Genomic DNA, 21,329 nt, shown 5'->3' on the forward strand with positions numbered 1-21,329 from the left:
GCTCTTAAATTAAACTGAAAAGAGATTGTGATTGCAAGTTAAGAACAAAATTACAAGTTTTTTTTTCTTTTTCTTTCTTTTTTTTTTAAAAAAAAATATTCTGATTTCCACTTTATTTGCCTAGAAATTGTAGCTAGGTGTGCAACTAGGGCTGGGCTCAACCACACCCAACTGGCCCAACCTGAATGCTGCAATTTGGGTCAGGTTCAACTGCATCCAATTGGCCCAGCCTGAACTTTAGGTTGGGTTGGTTTGAGGTTGAGTTGGGATTGGGCAGGAAATACTCCATGCGACATCAGGTTAGGTTGGGATTGGACTTGGGCTGAGGCCTTGAGCAATCCAACCCGAGAACCTGAACTAACATGCTTAATATACATGTATAATCATATATGTATGGGTAACACAAGCATTGTAATGGATTATATACTAACGAACTTGAAAAAAAAAAAAAAAAAAAACAATTGAATGTTGGTTAGGGTGTGGGAAAACATACCCAATCCAATTGGAGGGTGAATGTTCAACACCTTGGGTTGGGTTGGTCGGAGTGGTCAGTCCTTAGGCCATCGTACCGGCCTGGGAGTATTAAGCCTCAACAGTGTTTTCCTAGACTCTATACTCAGGAAGGTAGCTGATTTCTTGTTGGCCTAGATGGTCCATATGCTGCCCCAAAACAGCCGCGCACAATCAAACATATCGTTAAAAATGGAATCCCTTGGCATCCATTTCTCAGTAGTACCTTGGCAAAAAACGAATTCAAAAAATCCTTTGTTTTCCCATGGATTTGGGCATATCAAACAGGCCCCAAGTTGCAACAGTGTTTCGATAGTCTGCAAGTTGGGTTTCTGTAACATCGCTAAAAGCATTTTGGTTTAAACTTTAATGAACTATATAGGCTTGTTAAGGGATTTCATTTTAAGTTTTAAAAACCATTTAGAGAGGAGAAAGCGGAAGTAAAACATACAAGCAGACTCCATGAAGCTGCAGGATTATTAAGAAAGAAAGAAAAAAAAAAAGGAGGCATGAGGTCCGTATAAAGATAGCTCACCAAAAAAGAAATCCTTTATTTCCTCCTGATGTACTTAGATTATAGATATTAGGAGTACTAAATCAATCCCATGCATATATACACACACGCATAAAAGAACTGATAGAAGAACACCAAGCACAGCAGTACGTACCCAAAAATCATCTCCATGCTGAAGCAACAATCAAGATCTTGTCCTCCCAACCAAAGTATAGGGCCCCGCCTTCTTCCTTCACCTTGTACTTGTCGCAGTACGTTTTTTGCAGCAGCGTCTGTATCGCCCCATTTACATAAGCACTGAGTGGGCACGCAACAAAACCAGCCATTGTCATCCTTGCCCTCCATTTCCCAGCCAGCTCATATCTCTCGATCCTATCTTCCCCTTCGCAAGCCACAATGTTGATTATGTCCCGTGCGAGGCACTGCCTCTCAACGTTCATCCTGTCTGGGCTCTCCCTCGGCAGCGTCGCATCCAGAGACTCGAACACGGCCGAGTAGTAGTTGTAGGCCTCCACAAACCTCGGCAAGAATGGGGCTGTGTTGGTGTTCACATCTTGCTCGACGACTGTCACGAGATTTGGCTCCAAACTCTTCACCATGCGCAGAAGTCGGTCCCGCTGGTTGACTGTTGAGACGCTCTCATCTGGCATGTGATGAAGCTGGAATGCAAAGTTGACTACGAGCGCCTCGTCAGACCGACATTCAAGCATTGATGGGGTAACATCCCCTGTCCTGGCAGCTACTGCTCGGAACTCAAACGGCAACCTCAATACCTCCGCAAGCTTCTCAAGCCGCTGCCCAATGATCTTCAGGCCACCAACTGAGCGTTGCACCGACTCACGATCATCCACACCAGTTATCCTCACGTGGGTTGGTTTGTTTTTCTGAGTTGAGAGCTCTTGTAAGAGCGTTATGTACTGGCTTCCTTGATTTATGTCAAAGTCTATGATGTGGACTCTCTCTTTATCTTTGAATGCCTCAGCTATTGCACCGTTGGCAGCCATGAACCCGAATTTGAAACATGGACAGATCTCAAAGAGGATCTGCATGGCAGAGAGGCGGTCTGAAGTGGGAGGTTCTTTGCATTTGAGAGCTTTGTAGAGGCCCTGACCTGAGGCAGCCATGCGGGCCACGAGGCCTTCAACCATGTAGGCTGCAATCCTTTGGGGTGGGTCACCTTGAATCGAGACCCTCTGTCGGAGCTCAGATATAAGGGCCGACGCTTCTTCCATCTTTCCTTCTGATACTGCTGCAGCACACTCAAAGAGTAACTGCTTGGGAGTTAGATTCTTTAACAAATGTGCACTGGAGGCAGGTGGCACAGGCGTATCTTTGTTGCTGGTGATGCAGCTGAGGTTCGAGTCTGAGGAGGATGATTCCTTTGGTGAGGTGGGGAAAAGAAGATTGTTGATGGGATCAGCCCATTCGCCACCAATGCTCATGCCCTGATCTTCATCATCATTATCATTCAGCAGCACTCTCTCTAGTTCTTGAAGCTTTAATCTGATGTCGTCTTCATCACAGTCCATCCCATGCTCCGGGGTTCCTATATCCATGTATTCCGATACAGAGCGGGCATGATGCGTGACATCAGCAAATGAGGGGTGTGGAAGCCGAGTTGGTGCAAAATGCGAGTTATATGGATTTTGTGTAGTGACAGAAGAAGATCCAGAAGTAGCCATCATCGGATAGGAAGTGAGACCTTGTGGTCGAAAACCAGATCCTGGAGTCATGGAGTTAGATGGGTGATGTAATACAGCCTGTTTAGCAGGAAACTCTTCTAAGAAAGAACTCTGAAGATCATGGCGGTAAGATTCATGACTGGACTTGGAATTCCACTTATCTGAGCTGAATATTTGACTGGATAAACCAGTCCCGTCACTGTTGCTTTTGAGCACATACAGGTTGGACTCTCCATAAGAGGAGGTGGATGAATCTACAGACCTGACAAAAGACATGCCACCCTTATCAAACCACTCAGGATCGTTGTGGAAAAATAGCAGTATCAATCAATGACAGGCAGTGCTGGTTGGAGTTTTCTATCAACAAAGGTTATCTTCTTGTTGCAGCAATGAGTGTTCACCCACGTGGACTGTAACCAATACTGGGCATAACTCTCTTTCTCTATTCATATTGGAGAAGAAGGTCTTCAAAAGCATGGACACTAGTTGTAACCGGTTGAAACCTGAAACCCTTTGAAGCCACCAGGATACCTGGATTGAACCAAAAGAAATGAAAGATAAAAACATTTTCACTGGACTACATCATTAAAGTGGCATTTGGAAGCACCCCCAAATCGACTTTTGGTTGAATATGGAAGTATGGCGACTTTTTTACTTTTAACTTACCGAGCACTAGGGCAGCACAAAAAGTGAAAACCCAAATGTCTAGGTTTTTACTTCTCGGCTTCTTTAGTCCTCAGATACTATTTCCGCCTGCCCCATTTATTGAGGAACTTCCAAACATGCACTAAGCCAATATTGTAAATGGTACACGAAACATTTGTAAGGTTTCAATTTAATCATAAGCTTGTGTAACATGTACACAGGCATGGCTAATGACTGCAGGGACAAAGAGGAGATCATCATCTTCTTCTCAAGAATAGCCTTGAATTCACAAGGAGAGAGAAATCTCTTAAAATGAGAGATTAAATTGATATTATTGATAAAAAGTCTATTTATAAATCCCTTTCATATGACTTACAAAAGCCCTACAGCTTAAAATTGTAACTTTCCTGAAATAGGAAACATTCATATTTACTGAAAATAGTAAACGACTTCTAAAAATGACTCGAACACTTTCCCTTGACTCAAACAAGGACCTTACGCTATTTTAGGACTCTCCAAACCTTAAAATACCTTAAAAACAGCAAAAACCCTAACTCTCAGGGTTTGAGCCCATGCCACAATGGTAGACAGAGTGCATTTCAACATTGAGGTCTTGGGTTCAAGCCCATACTCACCTATCAAAAGAGATAAAGAAAAGAAAAGAAAAGAAAAAGTCAAAAATAACTCCTAAAATGACCTACTTTTGGAAAGCCGTTTAGGACCCAATGGCCTTTGGCATTGGTCAACACATAAAGCTCATCAATAGCTTTCCAATGATATATCATATGCACAAATTAGATAATAGGTCGCAAAGTTATGGCCATTGAAAGCTATAATGCGTGTTAAACCCTTGGATCGAGCGTTCCATCTCGACTTCTTTCAATCCTAGCCGTTTATGTGATTTCCCTTGACTTTGGATGCAGTAGACCCGTCCAATTGAAAAATTAAACTCTTCCCAAGTTTAAAACAGTAGTAGCCCATTGCAATGACTGGCCTTTGTAGTGCTTCTTCTCTGTCTTCGATAGTAACTGATGGTGAAGGCCTACAAATCGGATTGGAATTTTATACTTATGATGAAATTTTGGAAAACAAAACCTCGCTTCTTTTTTTAAATCCTTCACATCTGAAATGTCAACTTCCACCTCTTTTGGAACACTAAATCTGTGATGGGTTGCTCTCAATTAATGTGGACTAGCCACGTTGTTGTTGCCCTTACTTCCGGCTTTTGATCCATGCACTTTGGCCACTGAGGAGAAAGCTAGGAGAGTGTTGATCTTCATCGTGGTGATACTTGATTATTGGGTCATCCGAATTTGCTGATCCAATGATCCCTCCCGTTAATCCATTGGTTAAATGATGTTCTAATTCAATAGGGACCTCTTCTAGGCCAACTACATATCCTTCAATTAATCCACCCATCCGTGGATCTATTCAGTGATTCAATGGTGGATTCATCAAGAAGCATACCTTCATCTGCATGGGTCCACTCTTCATCTTCATTGATTCCTCAAGAGGCACTCGTTGATCTACATAGGTCCACTTTTCTTCTTCAACATCTAATTGCCAAAAAGCACTTCTGTTAACCTTGTATCCTTGGAGTTGTGGTCTACGGTTTGGCGTGATTACTTAAGCACAAATTGACCGACTGATAGCTAGGGTTGTCAATGGATTGGGTTCAAGCTGGGCAAAATCAAAATTTTAAATAGACCTAGCCCATCAAGCCCCGACTGAATAATTCAAAATCCAGGCCAAAGCCAACCCCAGGCCTACCCCGTTTACAACCCTACCATGAGCCTCTTTGATGGTCATAGGTCATTTGTTACCACAAATATGTTTGTGATCATGACCTCGATCATCAGATCAATCCTTGCTTGCATCTCTTGCATTAAACGTTGGAACTCCTAGTGAAAGGCCTCGAACTTTGCCTTAGTCACATAAGTATCCCCCGAAGCACCATCTAAAGGAGTGTTGTCGTCCAATCCGGTACTGGAAGCCACTAACCCGAGGAAAGGCTTCACTTTGATACTAAATAATATAGTGGGCATGTAGATAAAGAAGAGATATCATTGTCTTCTTCATAAGAATAGCCCTTGAACCCACGTGGAGAGCGAAATATCTAAAAACGAGTAATAAGATTGGTACTATTGATGAAAATTTTGTTTACAAAGCCCTTTCATATGACTTATATAAGTTCTAAACCCCAAATTCGTTACTTTTCTGAAATAGTAAACTTTCCTACCATAGTAAATAGATAAATATATAAATATGTGTGTGTGTGTGTGTGTGTGTGTGTGTGTATATATAAGTAAATGACTTCTAAATTGATTTAAACCCTTTATCCTGACTCAAACTTTAAGCTATTTCAGGATTCTCCAAACTCTAAAATACCCTGAAAATAACAAAAATAATCACTTAGTAAAAATAATAATTTTAACTCAAAACCCAAAATTAACCCCTAAAACAAACTATTTTTGGAAAATAATATAGGGTCAGCATGCAAAGCATGTCGATAGCTTTCCCATAACATAATACGTGCGAAACAAATAACTGATCGCAACGTTATGGCCACTCATAAGCTATAATGCGCACTAGACCCTTGGACTGAACTTTCTAGCTCAATTTCTTTCAATCCTAGCCGTTCACGTGATTGTCTTTGACTGTCCTACATAAATGGTGAGGATGACATCCCTTCATATGATGCTTGGGTTTGACAATGATGCTTACATGCCATCTATACCGTTCGTAATGTCATTACCACTGAGATGAACTGAAAACACAAATATTTGCCTGATTCAAAGCTTCTGAGCCCCAAAAATATTTCAATTGTGTGTGTTAATTCCTTACATTTTCTGCCCACTTGAGTATTGTATCCTGCTCATTTTTGGCCTCATGTCCTAAAATGATCTCACAAAACAGATGGACAGATTAGATTTCTCAAAAACATCACAGTGGGTCCCACTTAGGTTTCCAGTGCAGGAACTTCCTGCAAAAGGCTTTCACAGGAAATCCGCAGCACGGTTTTTTCAGACTCGGATTTGCTATAAAAGTCTTTCGCGCGCTGGAAACCTAGGTGGGGCCCACCATGATGTTTTTGAGAAATCTACCCCGTCCATCCATTTTTTGAGCTCATTTTAGGACCTGATACCAAAAATTAGCAGGATGTAAGACTCAAGTGGGCCGAACTAAAGGAAAAGGTGGGTAGGGAATTTTCTACCGTTGAAACCTCCTTGGGTTCAACAATGATGCTTACATGCCATCTATACCGTTTGTAATGTCATTACCACTGAGATGAACTGAAAACTCAAATATTAGCCTGATTCAAAGCTTCTGAGCCCTAGGAATATTTCAACTGTGTGTATTCATTCCTTACGTTTTCGGCCCACTTGAGTATTGTATCCTGCTCATTTTTGGCCTCATGTCCTAAAATGATCTCACAAAATAGATGGATGGATTGGATTTCTCAAAAACATCACGGTGGGTCCCACTTAGGTTTTCAGCGGAAGAACTTTATGTGAAAGGCTTCCGCCACATCCTTCAGTAGAGGAAAGCGGATTGCGTACTGAGTAAATTCTGTGGGGTCCACCGTGATTTATGTATTTTATCCACTCCGTCCATCCATTTTAACAGATAATTTTAGGGCTTGAACCTAAAAATGAAAAAATGAAATATATCCAAATCTCAAGTGGAACACGCCATAGGAAACAGTATCAATTGAACATCTACTGTTGAAAATTTCTTGGGGGCCACAGAAGTTTTGGATAAAGCTTGTATTTGTGCTTTCCCTTCATCCATGTCTGTGTGATCTTATGAACAGGTTGGATGAGAAATAAACATCACTGTGGGCCCTAGAAAGGTTTCAACGATGGAAGTCATTATTCCAACTGTTTCCAATGGTATGGTCCACTTGATCTTTCGGTATGCTTACATTTTGGTCTCAACCCCTAAAATAATATGGAAAAACGGATGGACGGCGTGGATGGACCAGATACGTTCACAGTGGGCCCAACAGAGTTTACTCAGTACGATAAGAGTGTACTGAATAACTTAGTACGCAATCCGATTTCTCGATAGAGAATAGGGTGAAGAGGCTTGAAACTCGCTCTTTCAAACTCGCGTTAAGAGCGCCTTCATCCAGACCGATCTTTTGATATGATTCATTTTTTATACATATATATATATATATATATATATATATATATATATATATATATATATATATATATATATATATATATATATATATAGCCAACCAGCAGTGTAAAGCCGCCTAAATGTTGAGGCAGAAAGATCTAACCACTGTGCCAAACCGGATGGAAAGCTTGGTTCTCATACGTGTGCTAGCGTCTGAATGGGCAGCGTTCCACAGGCATGTGGGCTTAACAAACCTCCAAATGAGTTACAAAAAAAATAATCTTCAACGATTTATACACTAAAAACCTCACAGATTAGTATCTCAATCCAGCCTCAAAAAACCCAAAGTAGAAACATATGATAGAACCAATAAAATAAAATAAAAGTCAAAGCTGTGAGAGAGAAATAGAAATTCAGACTTTCTTAGTATCTGTCAATAAACAGGTGACTGGAAGAAGATGCTTCAGATATACACTAGTTTCCAATTACAGGGTCTTAATCCTCAGTATTGCTAAAGCTTGCTCAGGCTCCGAATTCCACAAATGCAGGGCTCATGGTATGATGATCCAGATCATTGCTTCGAAGGGCCTCATCATGGACAGGAGATGCCTCAAACATCTCGAACATCAGAAGATCTGAACCCTTCAATCAGTGGCTTACAAATAGCTGCATACGAAAAAAAAAATGCAGCTAAGACCATTTCCAATGGAAAGAAAGGCCAAATATCATAGGCGTACGATCTTTCAAGTCTGCAAAATTTTGGGGGCATTGCCCATCCAATCAACGGCCTGGATCACCCAACCATGGGCCCATACATATATACAATTCGAAGCCTCATTGAAGCGTATTTACTGAGGCTCAGCGGCCCATAATACCTCTTCTACAGATCAAGAAATTCAAGAAAAGCCAATAGTCCTGAATTGCGGCAACCAAAAAATAAAAATGAATGATAGATTTTATTGGAAGCCAGTTTCTTGCAACACCTGTTACCGGGAGTTCCTCTAACCCAAAGCACTATGGAGCCCACTGCAATTCCACGTGAAATCCACCCCGTACATCAGTTTTTCCAGCTCATGTAGGATGAGGACCCAAAGATGATGCAGATCAAAGACTCACGTGGGCCACACCACAGGAAACACTGGGGATTGGACACCCACATTGAAATCTTCTTGGGACCCACAGAAGTTTTGATCAGGCTGCTATTTGTGTGTTCCCTTCATCCTGGTGAGAATCACCTCACGAACGGGTTGGATGTCGGATAAACATCACGGCGACCCACAAGAAGGTTTCAGTGATTGGCATTTCCATCCCTACTGTTTCCTCTGGTGTGGCCCGCTTGAGTCTTGGAACTGCCTCATTTTTTGGCTTTCAAACTAACCTGAGCTGGAAAAAACTGATGGACGGAGTGGATTTCACATGAACATCCCGGTGGACCCCACAGAGCTTTCATGGTGGCATTACAACATGGAAAATCTTCCACATCATAAAGCTTCAAAACATGGTTATAAAACACAAACATGAAGAGAAATATCAGAAAACTAGATGAAAACCAAAACAAAATGAAACATATCCATCAAAGAACTAGCTTGGATCATCTGTTACATACATGAAGCAGGCATCAAGACATATGAATCAGGATCACATCACACGCCCCATATCTTCAAATTACAGAAACACCCAACTGAAGAAATCCTCAAAATGGAGTCCAAGAGAAGAGAAAGATGAAATCTTGACCATGAATTGCATTTGAAAGAGCCAAAAGCTATTGCAAGATGACAACTTTGGGGTATCTTTTAATTTAAAAATTGCAACTTTGTGCGGTTTGGTTTGGCAGGAAAGCAACAAAGAAGAAAGAAATTGAGTAGGAGAAGAAAAAGAGGAATCCCAATTTTTAAAAAATCCAATCTTTTTGAATTTTTCTTTCTTGTTTTCGGTACCTAATTCAAGATTCTAGAAACAGCAATTCAAAAGACTAATAAAAATCCAATCTTTTGGAATTCTATTGAGAAAAGGCGTGAGAAACTTACCTTGTTTTGAGTCTCTTCTCAGCTGGGAATGCTGTTTTTCTCCATGTCTCTGTTTTTTCAAACGCCTTTCTTCCTAGTTTTTCTTGCTTCTGTTCTCTCTGATATATGTTTATACCTGTCTGACGTTTGGGACAGTTCTCCTTCACAAATAGTTCGCGGGACTACCTCAAATTGTAGTGACAGTCTGATCTGGACCGTTCATCTGATGTAAGGCTTTGTCGGTAGCCAAAACCTTGTACCGGTTTGAGGTTCTGAAAGTTACAGCCTTTTTTTAATTTGTTCCGGTAGTTATTTGATACTCTGCCAGATGCAAACATCCATAAATTTTACACGTGGCATGACTAACTCTGGAATCACACCGTTAATTATTTTCTGTTAAGACCGTCCATTAAACATCCATCACCCATGAAGTTAGAAAAATGAACTACAAAACTTTTTAGTTTGAAAGATATCTAAGTTGAGACACAACGTTTGGACGGTCAGATTGACTTAATCTTGTGCCACGTGTGCAACTTCTTAATGCATGCGTATCAACCTTGCCACGGTATCACGGTTTTTCTCATTAGTTTTAGCCGTTGGTTTTGTGGGTTACTGTGGGGCCCAAGTTATGAGACGACTGAATTAACGGTTATGATCATACGGGGCAGTTCACATGCCGTGATTGTTTGAGGACTACCATTTTGTAAGGTACGTTGGAATTGTCCATGTAGAATAGGAACAACCGGAGTTACGTTGGCACGCGCCGTCTGAAAATGACAAACACAAGCGCTCAAAAAGTACCAACTTTAAGACATATATGAGTGATCTGATGCGTTCATCAATCGGACCCACTTCTAATGTTCTTTAAATAAAAATCATAATTTTAATTTATTCATATTAATAAAATATAATTATCTAAATATTCACCGTTTGTTACCGGCATTTAATCCATCCATATTTTCCCGTAGTGTTTTTTGAATGGATCTTTTTTATTTTATGAAAAAACGCACATCCAACATAAAGGAGAGATTATTAAAGGACCGGATCATTTACACGTGTCTCAAATCTGCAGGGACGAGTGATAGCCTTTGGCATCTATGGATGGGCACTGGCAACTACCATTCTTCAAAAGAAAACATCTTGTCTCGGCCGTGAATCAGCCATCGAAAGTCAGAGGTTCGTGATTGCATGGGCGAAGGAAACGGTACAATCGAGCCCTCTCTATCGTAATAAGATACATCCACCTTCCTCCGTTCACGTGGAAAGCAAGAAGATTGATCCGCACCGTTCATCTAGTGAAAATCTTCTTAGATGGACCAAAATTTGAAAAAATAAAAACAAAAATCAGTACCTAATCCATCCCTTCATTTCATCTTCTCTTCTAAGATATCTCCGTTTAATCTTTTCATCTACCGTCCAAGAGAATATAACCAACTTCTAGCATTATTTTCTATTAAATATTTTACAGTGGCCAGTCATGCTATACTCGAGTACATGTACGGTTCCGATCAACAGCTGTCCATCCCGCATGGACGGTGATGGGACCGTTCCTCATGAAATGATAGAGTCGGCTCCGCCGTATCATTTAACCACCTCGGGAACTGACAAAACCTGAGATCTCAATATCCATCGAATTTCCGTGCTCCCGCAACAGGATGTTTCCTACAACAGTTGTGATGGAGAGTCCGTGCAACGTAATTTATGTGGGGCCCATCGTAATATGTGTTTGACAACTTCTCTGTCTATCATCTTCGGCACATCATGTTAGTAAGTTATTCCAAAAATCAGTCTGATAAAAAAAATCAAATGGGCCACATCACAGGGAAATGTGGGGATGGAGATGCCCACCATTGAAACTTTTGTGGGGCCAGAAGGAATACCTGTATGACATCTAAACCGTTGATAAGGTTGTTAAAATGAGAATGAAGGTAAAAATAAAAAAAGCCAAACGAAACCCTTATACAAAAGTTTGGTGGGCCCAGAGAAAGTTTTGTTGGTAGGCATTACCATTGGCACTTTTCCCGGTAGTGTGGTCTACTAGAGTCTTGTTTCGGGCAGATGTTTGAGTTGACGTGCTAAAATGATATTGAGGTAATAATGGACGGAGGGGATGTCGCACACATTTCTTGGTGTAGCAACCACAGATCTTTTTGTTGCACGCTAACTGAACATAAACTGTTGTGGAAATTTGCATCGATAAGAGAGTGGACAGACAGGTTCGACACGCACAATTTCGTGGCTATTAATTATTATTTACCTCCACTTGCTTTTTCTTTTTCTTTTTTTCTTTTTTCTTTTTTTCTCCCACGGCTGAACTCGCCTAAATATTCTAGTGCCCTAACAATGGAGATCAAACCGTTGATCTGTGTGAACAAGCTTTGGATATAAGATCTCCACAGTATCCCCGGGATCAGACGATCCCAACAATTCTCCTAGTGGCCAACTAATGTAGTGGTGCAATAAATTAAGAAAAAGAAAATTACTGCCTTCTTCTCCGGCAAAAAAAAAGAAAAAAGAGAGATAAAATTGATATTATTAATAACAATTCTAGATCAATTTTGCTTATTAAAATAATAAATGAATTTTAAACTAGCTCAAACTCGTTTCGCTTATGTAAATTGACACGATGATGTGATGAGGTCCATTACAATCTCTCTCGATGCTAAGTGCTGAAATTCTCTGATATAATTAGTAATGGTTTGATTCAGTATAGTCAATTTTGATATCACTAAAATAGCAATTGGTTATAGTCATTATCCAGGAGTTGTGATTTTAGAAAAAAAAAAGTGTCTCATCCATGGTTATGATTGGATGTGCGCTTTGTTCATCTGACGTGTGAGAGTTATAATTGCCCCCACCTTACAGGTTATATTTCACTTTCTTTTCTTCCGGTATATCTATGTAATCAAAATATTATTATACTTCAGTTAATCAATTAAAAAAGTTATTTATACACAATAATTCATTTAAAACTATGTAGTTCGTCTTTACCTTGATAGTTTTTTTCAATATGATCTAGTCGATCATCTTCATGAACCAATCATCAGGCAATGATGCACTGACATTCTCATAACTAGAGCTTGACTCATATGAGATAACCCTGCAATTTATCTCCGAAGGTACTCTACGAAAAACATGAGGTTGTGTCGTACAATGATCATAAGTGACTGAGCGTTGCCTTGGGTTTATGATAAAATTAGTGCATCCATAATATGGTTCGGGGTTGCTTTTGGCCTTTACATGGTTAATTGATTATCCCGATAAAAAGTTTTCATTCTTTCTAATAAATAATGAATTCTGAAATTATCGTCCACAGGATTTTGGTCAATTCCATCACCAGTCATTATTGGACCGAGGAGAGTCCTCACTCCGATACCAATTGATGTATGGAATTATGTGATAAGGTCGATCACCATCTTTCTCATTCAATAAATACCTTGAATTCACAAAAGCCTTTTCAAATCCATGAGAGAAATAAGAAAATTTTCAAAAAATTTATTAATTCAATCTTATAAAAATGAGTTTAACACCTTTAAATAACTCTAAAAAAACATAATTAAATTAATAGTCCTAATCAAACTATGAATTTTTAATTTTTTCTAACACACGCACACACACCCCCACACACTCACACTAGTGGAATTTCACCACATATGGATGCTCGAACCCTTGACTGGGTGTTGAAACTCCTGAGAGTCTACCACCCGAGCAAAAGTAAGGATCCTAATCAAACTATGAAATAAATTTAGAAAATCACACAAATCCAATTCGACAAGTCAAAACAATTAAAAAGTATTCCCAAATTTAAACCAAAATTATGTGATTTTCAACCTATCGACTTGTCAAACTGGATTTCGACCAATCGATTAGATCTTGTCCACTTGTTGAAATAGACAAAAAATGTCCAATGAAAATTCTGAAATTTCTAAAAATTTTGATAGAACTTTGATATATCAGCCCATCAAACTATACTGAGTGTGTTCAATCATTCTTTGACTTCTTTTCTTCAGCCCATCTTAATTAGCAATGAACGAATTCGCAACCCATTCCACATCACAAACAAAAGTTATCATAAGGTACAGAGGTCTATAAAATACTTTTAAAATAATAGAAATTGAATCTTATTAAATTTAGTAAAATTTCACTTTAAATTCAAAACTAATCCCAAAACATAGTAATTTTTCTAAACCATTTAAGGCCATAACTATTAATATTAGCTTATATGTGAAGTTCATTGATAGTTTTTTCAACAATATATCACATGCATTGAGTAGTTCATCATTAACAAATCTATAGCCATTGAAAACGTCTCTGTCTATACAATTTTTATCCAATCAGCCTTATGAACTTGAATTTGTATAATCTTATCCTTATGTTTGAATAGTCCTTTAGGGCGTGTTTGGCCGAACCGATCTCATGGGATTAGGAGGGATGGAATGAATTTTAAGGTAATGATGGTAGTGTCAGTGTTTTTCCGTTGATCCCATGAGTTTGCAATAGCCCATGGGATATACAACAGTGTGTTTGGACCATCACAAATAAATGGGTTTGCATCTCCACCGCTTCTTGTGGTATGCCCCACTTACTGTTTTATATCTGCCTAAAAACAGATTCATGGCTGAATGTGCACCAGTGAAAATGATGGAGGGAGTGGATATCTCATTGATATCTCGATGGGCCCCACATAGCGGTGAAAACTCGCATCTTGGGATTGCCAAAATCTGTCTCAGACTTGGGCAGTGTTTATGAGGGCGCAACGGATGAAATACATCCCACCATCTCAAACAACAAATTGGATGAGATGACATGCAATAACCCTCTTAATCTCATCTAATACCATATCCAGCGCCCGGCCAAACATGCTCTTACCGGTCTTACATCATCAATAAATAAAAAATAAATTAATTAAAAGAGTACAAGTATATTTAACATTTAATAGAAGGAGAGTCAAAAATTAAGGGTCCGGATCCGCTGAGACATTCCCAACTCATCCCTTATCTAATGAGAGGGCCACCATATGAACGGTTTGGGATGCTGAAACATGGCCTCTGGGGAATCCAGAGCGTCAGCAAAATAGGCATCTTATAAAATTCCGCAGTAAAATATTTAATCCAAAGACCATACAGACTTGCCTTATCTAAAACAACACGAAGACTTCTGTATTAGTTGAGCAGCATTTAAAAAATGGTGGTGACTCATCTCCTCACATGTAGCACTAATGTAAGTCCATCCAGGCCATCCAAATTGTGGGTACCATAACGGATGAGCAAGTAATCCTAACTATCTTATTAATGACTATCAAAGGGATGGTTAAAAATAAAATAATGCATGGTCCAAATTCAAATGAAAAATCAGATTATTAATATTATCTTGTCAGTGCAATTTTTTTCTTACACTCCACCCTCAGTTGGGTCAGCCACTTGGACGGTCTGAATTTATGTACAATTATGTGATGTTTGCCGTTACAGAGCCACCCGTCTTTTTTTAAATTGCGCAAAACTAACATAGGAGACTTAGCTCCAAAAACCGAAAAAAAAAAAAAAAAAAGGTTGCCGCCTAGCCTTCCAGTCGATATCCCATGTAGCAGCACGTCGGTCAAAAATGGAATGATCACCGTCAGATTCTTATCCGATGGTGTCCAGGATATGGGTCCCACTACTGATGACCAGACCTAGCAACTATGTTTGGTTGGCTCTACACGTCTAAGACAAGGTCATGACCTCTACTGTGGCGTCTACCTGAAGTTAGAGCGGACGCTGATCATTCCCTATACACCAAGATGCAATGGATTATGTATAATATATGTTACCGGTTGTATTTCTTATGCCATCCAAGCCATGCAAATGGTGGGACGAAAACTAAGATCACCTGGACTTAAAAATGAGGTAGATCCATTCATCAGATGGGCCACAAAAAAGAACGGACAGTACGAATCATGCCTGCCAATGGTCAGATCCAGCCTACCGATGTGGCCCACTTGATGATATTACCAGCCTGATGTTTGCACCCTGCGATCTTATAGCAGAGCCCACCTCAGATGTGTGGACTGTGAAGGGTTTTAGCTGAAGCTTGGTCAAATGAAAGGTTAACCATGTTTCTTAAGACACGGTAACTGTCGGTTGTACTTGTACGCATACGCAGTTGAAATGCCAAAAAAGAGAAGAAAAGAGAGGAGATATGCTACCGTACGTCCTCTCAGACTACCGTAGCTTATAGTAATACTAGTTGGATTGGGGCACTTGGAAAACCCGATCAGTTGATTTACACCGTCCATTAGGTCCGGCTTATATTTCATGGATTACCATGCAGATATCATATAATCTGTCAAGCATAACCATCTGATTATTAGCCTTTAATATGGATAGTCAGGATCATCCGCAAAAAAATAGGTCCAATCAACAATTTGATCAATCTATTTATTAGGCCCCATCATAGACTGCTTATTATTCTAAAGAGCCATTTTTGTTTGGCAATCTTTAAGATCTCATTCATGGCTCTGAAAAAGGAGGGCTACAAAAATAAGGACAAATCAGGAATGGATTTGATCATCCTATCAGTGAGATTTTTGCGTAGCTGTCAATAAAATGTGGTATAGACTTAATAAACGGTTCAGATCTATCGATTGAAATGTCCAAGTGACAGATGCAATTAGGAGCACTATAACTGAGAGCAATGGACAATTTCTCGCCATAAATAATAACTTTTTCTTTGGTAGGTGGGGTTTGGAAGACTGGAATCTTGTCTCACGACAGCCATGCAAGCTGGTTCATGATAGATTTCTTACAGTATAAGTAAATAGGCACTGGCATTGCAATGTGTCCCACTAATGATAAATTGGTAGCGAGACACGTTGATTTGGTTATTACAGCCCATCTATCAAGTGCCATGACGGTATCACGCTGACTATTTTGACATACCAGCCAAATGGCCACCGGATGAGAAAGCCAGACTCACGATCGATTGATTAGATCATGGGCTAGACTGGGCTTGGGCTCGGGTCCTTGGCATGTGGGTCCTTTAGTAGGTATATAAGATTCCCAAGATACTATACCCACGATACAACATCCCACAAATGAAACCTCATAGAGCGCACGGGTCATAAGTAAAGCTGGGCATCGGACCGAGTCGGATCGGATTTGGTCCAACTCGAACAGGTTCGAAATTTGTAGGTCCCGACCCGAAGTCAATCCGATTTGGGACCGGATCCGGGTCATTTAACTCAAATAGATCTAAACACGTAGTGGCTTGAATCAATCCGACTCTGACTCGGTCAGAAAAACTGAGTCGGATCGGATTGAGTAAGGTTCAAATAAAAACTGATGGACGGTGTAGATAAACCAAAAAAAGTTCAAAATAGGCCCCACATAATTTACTCAGTAGGAAAAAAACGGACGGTTATTAAAAAAGCTTTACACTAGAGATAGCTTCTTGAAGAAGCTTTACACCACATATAGCTTCTCGAAGAAGCTTTACACAACAGAGATAGCTTCTTGAAGAAGCTTTGTAAATGGTAACTCCCAAGTGGCTAGTAGTTAGTGTTTTGTGGGGCCCACCATGATGTATGTGTGTCATCCATGCTGTCCATCTATTTTTAAATATCATTTTATGATATGAAAAAAAAAATGAAGTATATCTCAATCTTAAGTGGACCACATTACAAGAAACAGTGTTGAATGAATTTTGACCATTAAAAACGTTTTGGGGGCAATAAAAGTTTTGGATCAAGCTTATATTTATTTTTTCCATTCATCTGGGTCTTTATGACCAAATCAACTGATTGGATTTAAAATAAACAGTCAAGTGGGCCTTTGAAGGATTTTAATGGTGAATATCCATCCATTATTGTTTTGCTGTGGTGTAGCCCACCTAAGATTTATATCCCTATACTTTTTTTTATCAAGCCCTAAAATGATCTGTAAAAATGGATGAACGGAATGGATGAAACATGTACATCATGGTGGGGCCCACAGAGCACCAACCATTAGCCACGGTCCCGCCCAAAATTGGGTGCGTGCTCAAAACAGAGCCGCTAGCTAGCTGATCTAGGCACATGTCGTGCGAAGACGAGCACTGACGCTCCTCGAGCTCCAAGTTATACGAACGGTTCAAAGGAGATCCACATTACATGGCCCCACAGTGACCTATTTACTATATCTACATCGTTCACTCTTTGTAGAGATCATTTTAGAGCATTATCCAAAAAAATGAATCAGATCCAAAGATCATTTGGACCACACCATAAATTGCAACGGAGATGATGATTTTCACCGTTAAACAATTTGTAGGGCCACCATAATGTTTCTTTTCCATCCAATCTATTCTTAAGGTCACAAAGACCTGAATGAAGTGGAAAAACAAATTTCATGTTGATCCAAAACTTCTGTGAACCCATAAAGGTTTCAATGGTGGACGTTCAATACCCTGCTGCTTTCCGTAGTGTGGTCCACTTAATGGTTAGATTTGTTTTATTTTTGTCCCAACCCTTAATATGATATTGCCAAATGGATGGACGGTTTGGATATAACACATACCTCATGATTAGAGCCACAAAACTTGCTAATGTTACACTAGCCAACCCGCTTCCCTCTTTGGGTCTGGCTGTCAAGACGACGCCTGTAAACAGCTGTACGCTGACCTTCTTTGATCAATGTTTGCTATCAGTATTTTTCTCTTTCTCTCTTCCATCCACAGCTATCCATTGTATCTCAGTGTATATCTCTCCAACAGAGAAATCTCCAAAATCTAACGGCAGAAAGAGAGGTATTTGATCTACCACATATCTAACTAGTCTTCTACTCGCCTTCATCTTCAACAGAAAGTGAGAGACAGATATAAAGAGAGGGACATATATAAAGAGAGATAGAGAGAGAGTTGGGGGCTAAGTGTATGTTCGGCGAGTTTTTTTGGCGCCAAACGAAAAGCCAAAGATACAGGGATATTTTGTAAAATAGAGGGATATTTATGTCTCCGGGTCGGATCGGGTCGGGTCGATTCGGACCCTTTCGGTCCGGATTTTCGGATCGATTCTGTCCGGATACACTACTATCCGAACCTGATTCGAAAAACGATCGGATCTGGATGGATAGACTCGATCAGGCCAATTTATGCCGTCGGTTCTGTTCGGAACAGTACCGAGTCGGGTCGGATCGGGTCCAACATGCCCACCTCTAGTCATAAGTATTTGCAACGCCAAACACCAACACCACTTTCATAATGCTCAAAAGGAGATAAAAATAGTAGTATTAACTAAGAATGGTTGCAGCAAACAGAAAAACAGAGAGAAGGGAGTGTTATGTGGCTGGAAAGAGAGCCCAAAAGAAGGTAAAACGTCCGCCCTAACATTTGGTTTTGTTCTTTTTCTTCGTTTTTTTTTTTTTAACACACACCCCCTCCTTTGGGCTTTAGGAGTTGCGGCCAACACGAAAAATGCTTAAAATAATTAGGAGAATAGCATGGTGAAGCCAAATATGACACTTACTATTTTTGGTCGAAAACTTTGTGCACTAGTAAATATCATGACGGTCTATAAATTATAAGTTTACTATTTATAGTAAGTTACGAATTCTAAGAGTTTTAGTTGTAGTTTGATTTTAAAACTTCTCTCATTATTTAGTATCCTAATTTATAGGATTGTGAACTTATTTATTTCATTTATCAATTAAATTACAAATTTTATAAAAAAAAAAATTAGTTTTTCTCATTTTTTCCTTAGAATTCGAAAAATTTCTACGAGAAGTTTAGAGCAAGATGGTGATCGACCTCATCACATTTTGCACCGGTATCACTTTGATATGAATAAGTGAAGTAAAAATATTGACTGAGTCAGAACTTTCTTGATACGTTTTGCATCAGTAACACTATGGTATGCGTAAGTGAAGTAAAAATATTGACTGAGTCAAAACTTTCTTGGTATCTTATCTCACGGGTGTAAAAGCATTACACTCTGAAAAGCAAAAAGTACCGTAAGACTCTTATGCTGTATTTCCCCCCATTGTTTATTACACCATGATTGAAATTATTAATCATTCGTACGGATCATTGTAATAACTCGCATAGAGATGCAAGCCCCATCTTTTCCTCTGAATTTTCAACTGCATATAGTCCATTCATTCATCATAAGGCCCCATAAGTAGACAATATACCAACAATCGCTATGATACGATAATGCTAACCATGGATGTAAAAGCATGCCAAAAAAAACACACGCAACATATTTTTACATGGTTAGGATTGTCCAAACACCAAGTCATCATGGTCTATGAACCATCAAATCTGTCTCCAGTGAATGAACGGTTTGGATCATCACAAATATGGCATTCTTTTATGGTACAGAGAGCTGGACTGAATCTCCTCTGCTCAAGCTATGTAATCTAATAATTGAATTCGTTTGCCAGCATGTGTCGCTGGGGCCAGCATCTCGAGATGATCTTAATGATCAGGACCATGTCGAGATGGTCTAACTATAATTATGCACGTGTAAATGTAGAACACCAGAAATCAAGACTCTCAATGGCTCACATTCAACTCCAAAAATAAAAAATCCAGATTCGTTTTAAAGAACTATGTTTGCTCCATAGATCACTTGTAGTAGCACCAAGAAGATGGACGGTTCCTATAATCGGACCATCTCTACATGTGGACCCCAAGAGGAGACACATGCTGAGAACGTCAGCCGCGACATAGGGAAGAGGAATAAATAGTCAAAAAGCAGGACGGTAACCCACCCACTTGCACTGCGATTGGTGCTCCCTCCTCATCAGATTATCTTCCTTTCGCAGTCAAAGCATCGGAAATAGCAGGCGTGGCCGCACCCACTAAAAATATTCGGAGTGCCGCTGCCGCTGGTTTTGATCTTGAAGTGGTGACTCGCGGGAGCACATGAATTTATCCACCACAGTGTTTACTTGTGATTTATTTTATTACGAGAGACGATCTGGTTGGCATGAAGAAAAGTTAGTGGTCATATGATACAAATGTAAGACTCCTATTAGGTGGGCCACACATGATCATCATGTCTAACTGTTAGATTATTCATATTAAGCGATTTAGCGGGCCCTACTATAGTTGTGATCATTGTATATAGGTTTAGGCGGGATGCTTAAACCGATGTCCCTGTACTCGGTTATTAAGTCAGATATGAAAACCTATAGCGTGGAGACCCTAGAGGGAGAAATGTGATGGGTAAGCTAGAGCTTCCAGCCCTCTTTTTTATATATAGATGTCTTGATCCCCTCACTAACATAGTAGAGAAAACATAGTCTCGTTGAAAATTCTCCTAAATGTGTAAGATGCAAGAAGAATAAAATTTTTGTCGACGGAATGTCTTTCTGATCAGGTATACTTTTAAATTATGATTTTGAATCTCCATTATTGATGTATAGATGATCCGTCAATTCTACAGTACAGATATAACATTTGCTATTAGAGCATCCTATGTATTAATCTTGGAGATTTTCTAACAATCGAGGATTTAGATTTGCCCAACCATAACATCATTCAGGGCCCGTTTGGCCTGTCGGATTGGACGGGATTGGATGGTATTGGAAGGGATTGGAAGTTAAATCCCGGGATTGGCCCGGCGTGCCAAACAGAGTCGGTGGTGTGATCCCAATCCCATGGATCTTAAGACAATCCACTGACAACACCATCATTACATTTAAATCCCATCCAATCCATCCTAAACCGTTCAAATTTGCCCCGAACGTGCTTGGTTTGAGGGATTGGAAGGGATGAGAAGGTTTAATCCCGGGATTAGCCGGGCGTGCCAAACAGACCGGATTTAGCAATCCAGGGATATAGCAATCCCATGGATCTCTAGACAATCCACTGACAACGCCATAA

The 21,329-nt window shown here is 39.8% G+C and overlaps 1 protein-coding gene across 3 annotated transcripts; it reads right to left on the reverse strand.

Moving 5' to 3' along the window:
* Positions 1–1,037: 1,037 nt before the first annotated feature.
* Positions 1,038–9,662, reverse strand: LOC131242621 (scarecrow-like protein 1). Of its 3 annotated transcripts, none has more exons than XM_058241378.1 (2): positions 9,510–9,662; positions 1,038–3,237 (listed from the first exon to the last, which is right to left on the reverse strand). In XM_058241378.1, exon 2 carries the CDS (start codon positions 2,980–2,982, stop codon positions 1,186–1,188), a length of 1,797 nt encoding a protein of 598 aa, XP_058097361.1. In that variant the 5' UTR covers positions 2,983–3,237; positions 9,510–9,662; the 3' UTR covers positions 1,038–1,185. The 3 variants fall into 3 exon arrangements, with proteins under 3 accessions (XP_058097361.1, XP_058097363.1, XP_058097362.1); XM_058241380.1 differs by having other exon boundaries at positions 1,038–2,968; positions 9,510–9,654; XM_058241379.1 differs by lacking the exon at positions 9,510–9,662 and adding an exon at positions 9,089–9,105 and having other exon boundaries at positions 1,038–2,968.
* Positions 9,663–21,329: the final 11,667 nt, after the last annotated feature.

The sequence above is a fragment of the Magnolia sinica genome, chromosome 4 (assembly GCF_029962835.1).
Source record: "Magnolia sinica isolate HGM2019 chromosome 4, MsV1, whole genome shotgun sequence".
NCBI lineage: Eukaryota > Viridiplantae > Streptophyta > Magnoliopsida > Magnoliales > Magnoliaceae > Magnolia > Magnolia sinica.

What these genes read in the sequence shown, in the direction of transcription:
- LOC131242621 (XM_058241378.1), bottom strand. Translation starts at nt 2,982, where the DNA reads ATGTCTTTTGTCAGGTCTGTAGATTCATCCACCTCCTCTTATGGAGAG.